This window comes from Pollicipes pollicipes, unplaced genomic scaffold (genome assembly GCF_011947565.3).
Source record: "Pollicipes pollicipes isolate AB1234 unplaced genomic scaffold, Ppol_2.1 Scaffold_4881;HRSCAF=5763_pilon_pilon_pilon, whole genome shotgun sequence".
NCBI lineage: Eukaryota > Metazoa > Arthropoda > Thecostraca > Pollicipedomorpha > Pollicipedidae > Pollicipes > Pollicipes pollicipes.
Window position 1 is genome coordinate 15,814,727 of NW_023596576.1, and position 15,236 is coordinate 15,829,962.

Here is a 15,236-nt window from a genome sequence, read left to right on the forward strand (position 1 = left end):
TCCTAATAAGCCGTAAAAAACTGAAGGAAATAACACATAAGTCACAACAATAGACGTAAGTAATACACAATAAAACACAAGAAATATTGAAAAGTAAAGCATAACCATTAGTACCAAACTGCACATCGCACAACCTGGGCATTCTAGTTTGCCCAATAAACCACAGAAACCGCCACGGCCGTCGAAGCAACACCCCGTAGCGGCTGCTGTCCACATAATTCATTCTATTCTGAGAAATCGTGCGAAACTCTGGAGCCGACAACTAGAAAGGTTGCATACTATTGGGACCCCAACAGGCTAGACGGACACGGTGAGCGCGAACGTTAGCTTTTAATGCACGTCTTTCATTGGTTTAAGATGGGAAACGGCACTTGTACTCGCAAACGATGGCTAACACATGGGTCAAAACCGGGCCCATAATTCGGCAATGCGGGTTCACAAAAAATATGGGGCTAGCACATCTCGACTAGGAATGGAAGGTAGAATTATACGGGCCAAATTGGGGTTTAATGCGTGACGGATGTCAACGCTTTTGTGCAAAAACCACTGATCCGCTGTTTTTTTGGGGCACTTCTCAGGACTTACGTAAGGTTTCACCAACCCGAGGGATAAACTTATTGTGCGGTGTAGGCGGACGTGCCGTCTACAAATCACAGCGACGCTCAACGAGGGGCAGGTAATATGGTGCACCCAAGTGGATACCGTTCCATACTGCCTGTCTGTACTGAAACTGTTCTCCACTGTTCTCCACTACCAAACAACCCATGCTGTTGCTAACCACTTCATAGTGTGCCTGTCTTTTACACGGATTAAATTGAGTTCGAAATTTTTCCAGTGCACGCAATTCACTCACCTTATAATGTTGCAACACAGTCCAATAGTAAGCGAGAGCGAAATGAGCTCAGATAGTCTTTGGCGGTGTCGACAACGAGTCTTCGGCGGTGTCGACAACAAAGATCAGTACAACGGCAATGTATTACGTGCATGATCTATGGCATACTTCTGTGACTACTATTTAAACCTTGCAAAGCCATGCGCACCTTTTTGCAGTATTCCAACCGAGCCCAGTCTGTGGGGCAGCCTGTGCCTAGCACCTTAGCGGGATGACTTCTCCGAAACGTGTCGAATGTCGGTGGTGGTGCTCTATTATTTGGAGATTTATTGAGAGCATAGTTGCCGTGGTTTTCGTTTTTGACGAAAGCTTTAGTAGCTAAGCCGTACTGGACTGTAAAGCGTTGAGGATTGCAACCAGGCAGCATTAGTTTACTTCTGCACTGCTGTTCATCACAAATGTTGATTCGTATATGTTTCGCGAAGCTCTGAAAACCTGACTCCAGGCCCTGACCCGCTTTCAGAGCAAAAGGCATGCACTCGATGGGATCTGCTCCATAAGGTCAAATTTCGCTGGCATTCCTTTCTTGGAATCCATGGTTGGCCGGCTTTCAGTTCTTCTCGACCTATCACGAGATCGAGCCGACCTGTCGCACGATCGAGCCGACCCGTCGCGGGATCGAGCCGACCTATCGCGGGATCGAGCCCTATCGCGGGATCGAGCCGACCTGTCGCGGGATCGAGACGACCCGTCGCGGGATCGAGCCGACCTGTCACGGGATCAAGCCGACTTGTTGCGGGATCGAGCCGACCTATCGCGGGATCGAGCCGACCTGTCAGGGGATCGAGCCGATTCTAATGAGATGGGCAGTGGCGCAATGTCACATTTATTCTATGTTTTCGAATGTCACTTTGCCAGAAGAGATAATATGCAATCAAATAACTGTACACCTGCGAAAGTTCGTTGATCTCGTTCCCTTTGCTGCGCTCGTAAACATTGTGCTGACGTCAAAGATCTGGTGTCTGCCGCGCCAAAAAAGCTTAGCACAAATATATTTCCGACCAATGTTGCCCATTTCAACGTTCTGTGACTTCTATCTTCTTTCATGAGCGATACATTGAGACAAGACGCATGAAACATTTCATTCAGCCGCATTACATTACCACTCATAAGGTACGTATCATGGTGACAACCAGTACTGATTCAATAAGATAGTCAGCTGAGAGGCCGGGGCAGGCTGTCGCGGATCACCGTCAGCACTTAATGTCCCATCTAAGGTGTGATGTAGTTTGGGTAACCTAATGTAGTTTGCATAACAAGATAGTGCGACACTCACAAAAACGATGTCGCGCTCCTTATTTCACTCGGGACGGCTCAGTCATACGATTATACTATACGGAGCATGCGTGGAATTTTCATAAACAAATCCAAGATGCCCTTTAAAGAGGTTTGTGTGTATAGTGTGGATGCGATTACGAGGAACTAAATGTGGTTGGGAAGAAAGGACTGAATGACACAATTCTTGTTTCTGGTAGCAAATAATTACAATTGTGAAAAAGACGTTGTATCATTAAGCAGCGTTAAAACGCAGGGTTACACTGGACTATCAAAGGAAATTTTCGAAGCCTGATCTTCCCCAACAATTGCCGTGATGACTTATCAGATTCTGGACAAGCAGACATTTCAGTATTTTGGGAACTTCGTTTTTATGAAACCAATTTCTCGAACTAAAAATCCGTAGATTTTTGGCGTAAATGGTAATTCTTGCGTAAAACCATATAAACCGAGGAAAACCCGTGAAAATAGTTCAGTACAGTAAAAGCCAAGTCCAGTTACATTGAAGTCCAGTATAATCTGTGAGAGCTAAGGCAGACGAACATTTCCATGAATCGTTAGGAAATCCACACGTCGTTACGAAATCAAAACCGCGCGTACACGTAACGTGGAAGAGCGACAATAAGCTAAACATGTTTCAGGCGAAGCCGTCAATTTCAAAGCCTGAACGCCCGAGAAGCAATAGGTGTCATTTTTGCAAGTATGTGTTTTAAGGGGTTTGCGCGCAAAAAACGTGGTTTACAAATTTAAGTGCAAATTGTGTGAAAACATAGTAGGGACGTAGTCTGTGCTCGGGAGTCCATGCGCCCTATTCAACGAAGCTATGATAAACACCTGCGAGACGCCAAAAACAAAGCAGAAAATACCCCATTCGTCGACCATTTTTTACAAAGCACGCTCAGTCTCAAATCCGGGGAGGTATGGACCCTTTACCCCTTTCAGAGCTTAAAGTCATCTACAGAGCACAGGACCGTTCAGACAGGGAAATAAGCAAATTTATTCTGATGAGAGAAGTTGGCGACCAGACCTTTACGTACAGGGCTCATCTTGACCGATTATGCGAATGTGATTAGTGCCTTGATGTCTGATGCATGTTAGCTTAAAATTGCTTTCATGTATGACTGATGTCTGAAGCGCGATGCGCGATGCCTGTTTAATTGAAATATTTTGCGTATACACGCATATTTCGCGTATCTTAACTCTCAGTTAGATGTGCATTGTATTATAGAAATGGCTTGAAATTGCTCCTATTTTAATACCCTGAACGGTGGTGACCTGTAACAACTGTGGCTCGCTGTTTAAAAACCAAACTTGAGACACCGGGTAGGGGTCAGCAGTCAATTTTGAATTTACTACTGATATTCCTCTTGATAAAGTCATGTAGCCAGATATGGTGCTCTGTCCCTCATTCTCCTGTTAATTCTGCGAGGAACAAGGCTATGCATAATGCATCTATCTACAAACTGACCTTAGGATTGTTGCTCATTGAAAGGCAAACTACTTTGAGTGGGAAACCTAAACAGCACGAAACAGCTGCAAAAACATACGAGAGCGTAGCACTGAGGTGTGAGCGGAATAGTGACAGTTCAAACACTCAGACGGCAGCCTTAGTTAGGGCATGTCAAGACCAGAACATAAGGCAAGACTGCCTGGTAAAGCAGCTTTTTTTGCAAAAAAACATCGAACAATATCTCACTTGAGATAATTTGCGTGGCGATCACACGCATGTCATAGTGCATTAATGTTCATATATGTTGCATCTAAGACACTTTCAAAGTGCAATATCGGCGGTGTCATAGCGCTCAGTGTCTACCTTAGGCAAAGCAGAATAGTCTGCAATAAATGTTGTTAAAAAAGCTTAGCAATTACACATTGATTGTGCTCTAAAATTGCCTTCATTTGGATAACACTATTGCATACCGCTTGTGCATCACCACACCGTAATGCAACAGCCTGCCCACATCAAAATCATACAATAGATACCTGTTTCCATGATAAGTCATATAGAGGAACCCTGTTCGCAATAGTGGTAAAATAGTAAATGCATTGTTCCCCATGCGGTAGTGTTCAGCCGCAGCGAATATTACGCATGATTCCTTAGATGTCATTTTGGTCACATAAACTGCCTTGGTATCCGGACTGACGTCTGGCACATGTGCTTCAGGTCCTACAAATCCACGCGACCTATTCATTTACTACATTATATATATATATATATATATATATATATATATATATTATTGTCGCGATCTGCACCGAATACCGCACCCTACGCTAGGCACACACATACTATAAGTCCTACAGGCCCATGCCGGCCTAAATGTATCGACCATGAACAATAGCTGTGCGAACAACAGCAATACCACCCCGAACTATAAAAACAAATGTCTAACAAAGGTAGACCTAGAACAATAGTCGTCAAACCGCTATCTTTATCTACTTAATAATCTAATAACTGGTGCATACATATTTCCAAAGTTTTCAACATTGTTTTACTAGTGTGACGTTCATTGAACATCTCCCAAACAATGACCCGACCCTGCTGACACGTATGACAAAAAATGTCGCTGGACAGACAATATAATTCTGGTACATGTGAATATGCTGACAACTGACGAATAATCAAAATATCTCAGGTCAGATATCATAATTCTGTAAGATTTCTTACCAATTAACGTCTAAGTATATACGGTGTGGTGATACGACCAAACTTTATATCAGATTACGTTCCAATATGGCAAGGGATTTGTGAGCATGACCAATCGGCGTGTTAAGAAACGTTTCCTTCATTACGTCAGGCCTAGACAGCGTCCAACTCAATGTCTTATCTACTCGCAGGCACTCAGCTTCTAACTTCCGAAGGCGTTTCTCTTTGGATGACTTGAATGCTTAAGTCGAGTGGGATGAGCTCGTCACGGCTTAAAGCTCAAACTTGGAGACGGCTTAATGAAGCTGAAGACTAATGAATTTAAGTGGTTTGAACTCGCCGCCGCCTGCCGCCGCCGCCGCAAGCCGACTTCAGTCCACAAGAGAAACCTAACACACACGGAAATATGGAACTGAATGGCTGCTTTGGTCAAACACGCCAGACATTTTGGGAACATATTCTGATAACTAGCCCTGAGGATGCAAGCCGACGATAAGTTTTTGAAATGGTTCGGTGACCTGTTTCGAGTTTCAACTTCAAGTCGTCCCCGACATCCACCAGAACCACTCGTCTGCGAACGTGGGTGAGGGTACGACGAACCACCTAGTAACCACCAGCACACCCCGACACCGATCCTCTCGAGATCGACGCCAATCCTTCATTCTGCGGCGGCCGAGTTCGACAGACTGGTCCGGAAACAGCGGCCGCGCCATTCCTTCAGCCTCGCGCCAAGACGGCAAGCGGCCAGGACGACGCAGCGTCAGCAACGACCAAATTACAAACTGAACTGCACAGTTAAGTGCGCGCCGGTCGCCAGGCGCGGCCGCGGCCGACTGACTTGTGGCCCAGCTCGTGGGCGATGGTGTACGAGACGGCGAGGCCCGTGTCCTGGTTGATGTTGCAGGCTGCGGGTGGGCTGGCACATGCCCTGACACCATCGGCCAGGCCCAGCGTGCTGCACGTCTCGTTCTCGCCGCAGATGTTCCGTCTGGAGGTGGGCGGGCAGCCGGTCGGTCGAGAACGCGTACAGTGCACGGACGATGACATGTTACACAAGATGAGTCGGGAAGGTTTCGTTTCTTAAGTCGAATGCTGGATGTCCGATACAAAGGTACAGATTATTTCCAATGCAGATGCCATATCTTGCTAAGTTTGGAGCCTTTTTGCCAGCGAAGCGCAGACGCAGGGCGTCTGGCTTGAACAATAAACGCACTCTCAACGTAAAAGGGCAGCTCTGGCCCGGTCACCACGCTCCATAGGACGTAGTGCGGTGTGAACCATTACACACATCTGCGGACTGTTTCCAACAGCATGAAGCGCGACTATTCCAGGCGTGGTCGCCCTCCAGTTTTTTGAGATCTCAGCAAACTTAACTAAACGCAGTTGCAATCGCTTAACCCGTTCGACTGCCTCGAAAACAAAGAATGTACCGATTGCGAAGCCCTGAAAAATCACTTTACGAAACTGCAAGGTCAACACATTTTGAATAGAGAACGAAATCGTACTGGTAAAAGAGTGGGCGAACCTGTGTAGGCGGTCACATACTTTCGAGTGTAAACCGTGGATCGGCCGGTTTTGAGTGCTTTTTTTTTAGAAAGCCTAACGGTTCTAATCCTAAAATATTGGCTATCGTGGCAGCCAGATCAATAGCGACACGACACCAAAGGTAATGCTACGATGAATGTGCGTGTACAAATCTCTAGGCGATTGCAGCCCTTTGCGGTTCGTGGCGAAGTGTCGTCCACCGGGAGCGATTCGATGCAACTTTTACACGAATCGGTGTGGCCTTTAAAGAGAGCAAGAGCACGAGCAAGAGCAAGAGCAAGAGCAGAGCAAGAGCAAGAGCAAGAGCAAGAGCAAGAGCAAGAGCAAGAGCAGAGCAAGAGCAAGAGAAGAGCAAGGCAAGAGCAAGAGCAAGAGCAAGAGCAAGAGCAAGAGCAAGAGCAGAGCAAGAGCAAGAGCAAGAGCAAGAGCAAGAGCAAGAGCAAGAGCAAGAGCAAGAGCAAGAGCAAGAGCAAGAGCAAGAGCAAGAGCAAGAGCAAGAGCAAGAGCAAGAGCAAGAGCAAGAGCAAGAGCAAGAGCAAGAGCAAGAGCAAGAGCAAGAGCAAGAGCAAGAGCAAGAGCAAGAGCAAGAGCAAGAGCAAGAGCGAGCAAGAGCAAGGCAAGAGCAAGAGCAAGAGCAAGAGCAAGAGCAAGAGCAAGAGCAAGAGCAAGAGCAAGAGCAAGAGCAAGAGCAAGAGCAAGAGCAAGAGCAAGAGCAAGAGCAAGAGCAAGAGCAGAGCAAGAGCAAGAGCAAGAGCAAGAGCAAGAGCAAGAGGAGCAGAGCAAGAGCAAGAGCAAGAGCAAGAGAGAGAGAGAGAGAGAGAGAGAGAGAGAGAGCAAGAGAAGAGAGAGAGCAGAGAGAGAGAGAGAGTATAGAGAGAGAGAGAGAGAGAGAAGAGAGAGAGAGGAGAGCAGAGAGAGAGAGAGAGAGAGAGAGAGAGAGAGAGAGAGAGAGAGAGAGAGAGAGAGAGAGAGAGAGAGAGAGAGAGAGAGAGAGAGAGAGAGAGAGAGAGAGAGAGAGAGAGAGAGAGAGAGAGAGAGAGAGATAGAGAGAGAGAGCCAGAGAGAGATGAGAGAGAGAGAGAGAGAGAGAGAGAGAGAGAGAGAGAGAGAGAGAGAGAGAGAGAGAGAGAGAGAGAGAGAGAGAGAGAGAGAGAGAGAGAGAGAGAGAGGAGAGAGAGAGAGGAAGAGAGAGAGAGAGAGAGAGAGAGAGGAGAGAGAGAGAGAGAGAGAGAGAGAGAGAGAGAGAGAGAGAGAGAGAGCGAGAGAGAGAGAGAGAGAGACCGTGCCACCGAAAAAGTAGGCCAGAAGAAATTCAAGCGACGTCGATGGTTTAGAAATGCTAGACAAACGAGGCAAAAGTTAGAAAAAAATGTTCAGGCAAATCATTTACTGTTTTTGCACGCATATGTTGTGCATCAGTGCACCTAATACAGCTCAGCTCTGGAAAGGGGATCTTCAGAGCATCGAGAATGCCCTTTTGGGGAAAAGCGTATTGCTCCATTCGCGTATGCACTGGCATTATGCACATTACGCCACAGCAGAACGCATCAATCCACCTGGTGGCTTGCACTCTCGTCTATTATCACCTCGTTCGTCCCCCGTCGCAAAAGCGTCTTTCTGGTAGAGTTACGTCTTTGAAATGAGCCTGAATCCAGTGAAACTGCATGGGTTCAATGCAGTTGCGCGCCGCTGTACATCCGTTAAAAATACAGGAGGGGGGTGAGACAGCACATATAACTGTTGACACCCACGACGGCCAACAATAGACATTGTCAAGAGCCTTATCACGGGACAGGGCGGCTTTAATAACAAGAAGACAGACCGACCCTGGCACCTGTTGCAAGCCTCTCACCTGGTAAGCAGGACGGCCACATCATGATGATTGGGATGGCTCTCGTTGGAGGGGTTCATTTTGATTTGCCAGCTACAGAAGCTCTTCAGAGAACTGTCAGCGTTCTCACTGATGTTAAAATGCAACTGAAAGCGGTCTCCGGCGCTGTGAGCTCAGCCAAGAGGCACAAGTGACAGCGAGTTATTACTGCTCTGGGGGTGAGGGGGGCACGGGGCGACGGGTCACGGCAGGGGCGCATCAGTCTAGCTGGTGGCTCAGGCTGTCGCCACTTCCTTTGAACTATGAACACAATTTCCCGAAATGGTGGCCGGTTCTGAGGATACGTGCTGAACATTTGACATTTCCAGAAGTGGCTGTCATGAAACCCGACAACTGTCGTCTTTCCTTTACATTTTCACAACATCGATCACCACATACCGGATTTACTTTCATGTCCACCACGCCCCGCTTACTATGCAAACTCACAAACATTTCGCTTGCTCAGCAAGCGGTATCCGAAACATACCGTCGTATTCTCGATGGATTCCAGGATCAGTATCCGGACCAGGATGACATTTATGGCGTTGCCGATACTTGCATCGTGGTATAATTGTGCTACCTGGAATAGAGAAGTCAATGGGTTGCGAGTATCTACTCGCCTTGCATATGCCTTCAAACCTCATACTTCACAACCAAAGTAGTGAGGGGCGCTCTTTGCACGCATTTGCCTCATCAAAATTTGTGAATGACGACCACTCGGAAAAGACGCCAGTTCATCACATGGTTCTTGAACAAGGCCATCGATGCGGTTGAACAGTGCCTGGGGGTGACGGCGGGCCGATGATGCCCGGTACCCCACCAGGCGCGTGCGCCGTTTTGGACTGGAGTACCTCCGGTTCGGAACACCTCCAGCTACAATCGCGCAATCTGGCCCACTTGGTGGTAAATATGTGCATGGCCACCAAAGCTGAAGGTGGCAGCGGCTTGATACGCGCATGAGGCGCTCACGCACGGTGTAGCCCCCCTGATTGATGTGGTTCATACCTCACACTTCGGCTGTGTGCTGCTCACGTTCCCGGCGCAACACGATAACATGGTGACGGAACAACCCAACCAGGCGCGCTTCATCCGCTCAGGGAGCTACCAAGGTCGTGATTAGGTACAACTTACTTGTACGTGTGTGCAAGGAAGTCGCACCACATATGAGAGTGGGCGTTCTGGGCTCTTGGACAATTTGGACCCGGTCGAGAAGCTCGTCAAGGATACGCTTGTTCGGGGCGAAGATCAGGTACTGCACCCCCGGACTTGGCTCCTTACCCATTCGGCGGGCTAGAGGCCGAGCGTTGGTCGAGTTCTTGGCTTTACAGGATAACGGAGTGGCAGCGCAACATACCCAAGCAGGCTCCATTCCGTACGCGGTGTTAATGTGCCCACACCGCATGCTCAAACAACGTGCGTCCCTATGGCACTGGCTTTGAACGGTTAGCAACAGCACATGACACGTGGTGCGCCAGTCCTGCAGTTGATTTGAATGACATCCATATGCATGCTGTCCCCCGTGCCGCTCGGCCTGAAGGTCAAGACCTGCACTTGCGCTCTCATGCCCTTGGAGGCTCTTGCCGCGAACGTAAGGGGTAGGAACAACCAAACACGGTACATTGTTTGTGTGAGTTTTTTAAAGGTAAATTTCGCCACGACAGTCTAATTGAAAGCATGTCTGGGATCACAGCCACGCTAAGCATGGATTTTTGTGTAAACCCCGACACCACCAACCGGCCATCTAGCTAAACGATACCTATTTGAGGCCAAAAATTGAACGTGTCGCAATACCCGGCATATTCTATCCTCCCACCGAACTCATCTGACCTTGAGCGGCCCCTGCCATCGACCGCAGACCATCTTAACCAGGAGCACATATTGAGCGACGAAGCGTATCGAATCCACACCTTCCGCCACGGATATGTTGAGTGAGATATGTTTTCACCGATAAAGCTACGGGTAGCGTACATAGAAGCAAACTGATATCATTCCAAGCACATACAAGCATAAAGGGCAGGCACAGTTTGGCGGGATCGCTACAACAGTTGCGTGCGATGTGCGCAAAATCGTTTTGAGTGCTGTGTATTGGCCATTGAACGGCTGATGTCCCACTCATGAAACATGGCACACTGAGTCCTTTGAGAATATGCGCCCCGTTGATGTACCTGCTTCGTATGCGTGCGGTCAACAGCAGTGTCGGCACTTGAACATGTAAGCTCGCCCCTCCCCTCCCCTCCCCCCCCCCCCCCCCCCACAAGCACTGCCGTGAAACATAACGGCAAGAGGAGGACCTAGAGCTCCGAAATTTGATACACCTTATAGAGTTTTCAGCTGATATTCGGGTTCGCACCATTTTCTGGCGCAGGTGAGGTGGGGTGACCCGTGGCGTGGTTGTTCACCATTGTGACCATCCGTCTATCTTCTATCTACCCTCCATCTACATCTACATTTACCTCCTATCGCCGTATTTCACATTCGGACATAACCTTTACTTCCACAGGGATATTTATTGGGTCAAATGGAAGGCTTCAATGCCACACATGCCTGATGCCTGATGCGTTGAAATGCAGTCAGTGGCGTTGGCGCCAGCTGCGCGCGCAGACTCCCCCACCCCCTCTCGCCCAGGGGCCCTGACTATGCCGATGACGAATGGACTAGGGTAGCGACAGCACTGACATATTTACAAGCCGAAAATTATGCAAGCAGCACTCACGCCCCTCATGCTCATCACATTTAGGCAAAATTTAAACTGAGCAAATCAGGCTATTGTTCCACCCTACTCGGAACAGCCACTTTGTCCCGCGAGATGACGGCATCGAGATAGTTCATCATGCGCAAAGTCGGTTGATTATTGGACACCCCCACTAAGTCATCCTGAGTGTAGAAACAGCCATTGCCATGTGTGGGGGCGAGGGTCGGAGGAGGGTCGGACCCTGACTGACCCCCATTCATGATGGTGAGCAGGTACGTCTCGATTGTCGTCGTCTGCGTAGAACTGCACCACGTCCGGGTCGGCAACGATCAGCGTCTCGGACGTTCCTCTCCGCGCTGACGGGAGCGCGGCCGGCGGCGTGACCTGGCGTCTGACCCTCCTGACCCGGCCCCACGACCTACCCCGGAGCGGGTCGTCGCGCGGCCGGCGCGTCCGTGCCCGGCCGGAAAGCGCGGGAAGCGGCGGCGGCCCTGTAGGTGCAGCACCGTCAAACCACGGGGTGGACGCTGTGAGCGGATGTTTCTCCGCCGGTGAATGAGCCGCGTGCAAGGCGATGGCCATTTTTGCAACAGAATAGAGCACGTCAGAGAGAGTTACAACCGAACATCAGGAACGACTTAGAAATGAGACGGAAATGTTCTTCCCGTGCCACCCTGAGTGTGGTAGTTTAATTTGCCTCCGTCATTGCCAGCCAGCCTCACTCATGAACAGCATGACCACCAACGATGACTCGCATCGATGAATCCTTACACCCTGTTCTTCCAGGACGTAGGTTCTTGCCATCATTTTACACATTTTCATACCTGGCTCCATACGTGTGCACATTAGCAAGTACATTACCGCTTTTAGACTGAAACTACGGCATGCTGGTGCCCCAGCGACCGGCAGTTTAGAACATCGACGCCCCGGCACACGCCATCATACAACAGTACAAACCACAGGAACGCAATCAAAACGACCAGCACCAGGGTCAAGATTCTCCGTCAGACCGTCTGTCGCGCTCACCGCCGCTGGGATGGGGCGGGCGGCCCGACGCACGGGCAACGCCGCTGTGATCCATGGTCGGGGGCCTGACACCAGGTTGCGGCGCCGGCCGGCCCCCGACGCGCCGGTGACCTTTGACCGGCTCCACGATGTTACTGGTGCTGGCCGGTGTGAATGTAGCCCAACTGCGGCAGCGGTGCACGGCAGCGTCAGTGGCTGGATGGGGGGCGGCGCCGCGGGTGGCAACCGCAGCAACCGCGGATGTGTCGGCGGCGCCCGACCAGTCGGCGGGAACGATCGCACAGAAGCGGCGCCGACAGATCGTTCCACGGTTAAGGAGCGGGTTTCTGTGGACGCCGAACACGCGACAGCCGACAAATAGTGCAAATGGAACGGAAAGTGGTTCTATGAGAACCCAGCCAGCAGAGGAAAGCCCGGTACGGTGGCTTTTAACCATCCCACTGCGCGGTAACTGCTGCCGTCATTTAACGCCGCTATCTCTCACACAGATTGGAGAGGGGAACCGAGATATAGCCGACAGCGTGCATTGAGCCCATGACCTCGCCGTTGTAAAGGAGGCCTTCATCACCGTGACAGTAACCTCACACTCCACCCCACCCCACCCCACCCACCCACTGACTAGTAACCTCCACCCCACCCCACCCCACCCCCACCCCACCGCACCCACCCACTGACAGTAACCTCCACCCCACCCCACCCCACCCCACCCCACCCCATTCCACCCCATCGCCGCCCCCATCTGGCGGTTAGCGCGTTTGAACAAACCCAGACGGTCTATCTCAATTTTGCCGCGGTTGTGCAGGTACTTCGCCGGGGAAAGCTGGGTATACGGCCGCATTGGAAGGCTTCTGCACGCCTAACACAGTGATTGGCAGTATTTCACAGTTGTTAAAAGACAGCAGTTCAATCTCACACACGCTTTTTGAAAACCGCCGAGGGTGTGTAAGAACGTAACGTATATTGCTACAGTGAATCATTGGGCTAATAATTATCAGTAGCGGGCCAGGATACAGCTAGTTAACCATGACTGCTCACAAAACAGCACAAGCCTTCTTTAAAAGGGCATGGAAAATGGATACACTAGAGCCTCCTGCCCCGACCTACAGCTGGTTCTGCCTCACAGACGTCTATCTTGGTATGGTGTACTTTCTTGTGCCAGATACCACAGTGTTGGTCAAAAGCAGGTCCGACTGTGACGGCGGCCAGTGACAGGCAGCACCGAACCAACCCAGGCCAGATCCTACCGTACAAAGCCAGTCCAGGCCACTTCCGACCAGCCCAAGCGTGGGATCCACGGCCCCAGCCGCGGCTGCAGGTCTTTCCGTAGCAGCCTCAGCCGCAGCCGCCAGCGTACCAGGCCGCGGCAGGTGGAGAGGGCGGCCCGGGAGTGCGGCCGACGCGCAGGCGGCCCTGCAGCAGGCAGTGGCGGCGTGGCCGGCGCACCGAGCCCGGCCGGCCGGCCGACGCTCGCCGCTCCACCACGAAGCCGGGCGCCAGCAGGCGCCGGTTGGGCCGCAGGTCCAGCACCACCTCCTCGCCGTGCGCCAGCTGCAGGCGGTAGTGGGCGGCCGCGTCACGGCGCAGGCCGCGCCGCCGCCGCCGGCCGCCGCCGCCAGCCCCCGCTGACGTCATAGGAGTGGGCGCACGTCGTGCGAGAGGTGCGCACCGTTGCGCCGCACGCGCTCCGGGTACGTGACGTGGTACGCGGCGAGGGACTCGACCATCCTGGCTGCAAAGGGAACGACGGGTGACTGCGGCTGGACACGCAGCTCGTCGGAGCGGCTCAAGGCTAATGACTACATGGTGGAGGTGCTGGGACCGCAGCGTCTTTGGGGGGGGGGGGGGGGGAGAGAGACACAGCAATGCTAACGCTTCCTCTTTCGGAACCAATGCTTTGCAACGCAGTGATATGGACCTGTCGGCACAGGCGTTTGTTCATAGCATGCACATTTTGTTCCCATTTCGGATGGTCTGTCACGGACCAGATTCGCTTGAAGGTTTGCAGGCTTATTTAAAGGCTTTCTCGCTGATGCATGCAGGCGCATATCTTGTGTGCCCTCGTGCTCACATGCGCATGAGAGAAAAAGAGAGCCAAACGCACGCACGCACGCACGCGCGCACGCGCACACATACGCATACACATAAAGTTACGTAATCCCACGCATGCCTTTACAATTATCAAGCGAAAGGGTAAGACCTACGTGCGAAGTTTCTTGCAACCTTTCCAGCCATTCTAGGCAAAATGCAGGAGCAAAGCAAACGGGTGGGTACCGAGTGGGCACCATTCACCAGGAGTGAGTAGCGGGTCGCAAAGGCGCAGCACCATGCGTAGCGAATGGATTTGGTCAGGAGAATCAACCCCGTGAAGGCCTCTGGTACCTATCTGAAAACTAATGGGCTTCATCTGAAGGAATCAAAACCCTTCAATGATTCGTATCGGCTTAGCTCTTATCGCGAGATAACCCAAATGGAGGCAAGAAGGCAGCCAATGGCAGGCGGGTGCGGTTCAGTCTCACGACAGGCAGTAGCAATTCGCTTCTAGCTTTCAGGAGGCATTTGCCTTTTTGATTGGATCGTGCAGGCAGGTACAGATTATTGATGGAATGGTAGAGCACGCAAGAGTACTACCATGAATCCATATCACGCAAAGCGAGTGCGAACCGAGTATGCAAACAGCCGCAAATATCGCGACACATACTCCTATAAATGCATTATTAGTACAGCATATCTATGCATGCGACCTTACATCCTTACTTAAATAAATATGTAATCACGCAAATGTTGATATATATATATATATATATATATATATATATATATATATATATTATATACATATATGCTTGCGATTATATATGACGCCATTCGTTTGTCTAGCTTCCTTCAGCCGAATGATGCTGAATCTCCCAATATCTTGGACATTTGCAGCCTTGTGTCAAATTTGCCTTCAAACAAACATGATTCACTGATGTATGACAAAGTAATATGAGAACCGGTGTGAAATCGAAATTGTCATCGTCCGAGATGCGGGTTTTTTTTCTTTGAGAAGAGGGGCTACGTCGTGTGCCAAATTTTCTCGACTAGCATGTCTTCACTTTTCGGTATCTGGAATCAGCGTCACCTCATCAAATATAGCGCAGGGGACGATGTCCACATTGTACCAATTTGGTTTTGTCTTTTTCGCTGTGGTTTTATGACTAGTTTTTTGTGTTTTTCAAGGTTTCAGTCCTCTCAACGGTTAAAAACACAAACAAACTAGTCATAGAACCACAGCGAAAAAGACAAAACC

At 50.3% G+C, this 15,236-nt stretch overlaps 1 protein-coding gene across 1 annotated transcript in view; it reads right to left on the reverse strand.

The window, feature by feature from the left end:
- Window positions 1-13,579, reverse strand: part of LOC119100029 (A disintegrin and metalloproteinase with thrombospondin motifs 7-like) — a 28,830-nt gene extending 15,251 nt beyond the window's left edge. Inside the window, 6 exon segments of the mRNA XM_037223145.1 lie at window positions 5,653-5,802; window positions 8,212-8,336; window positions 8,717-8,808; window positions 11,172-11,224; window positions 13,413-13,495; window positions 13,565-13,579. Coding sequence (XP_037079040.1) covers window positions 5,653-5,802; window positions 8,212-8,336; window positions 8,717-8,808; window positions 11,172-11,224; window positions 13,413-13,495; window positions 13,565-13,579 — 518 coding nt within the window.
- Between the last annotated feature and the right edge of the window lie 1,657 nt (window positions 13,580-15,236).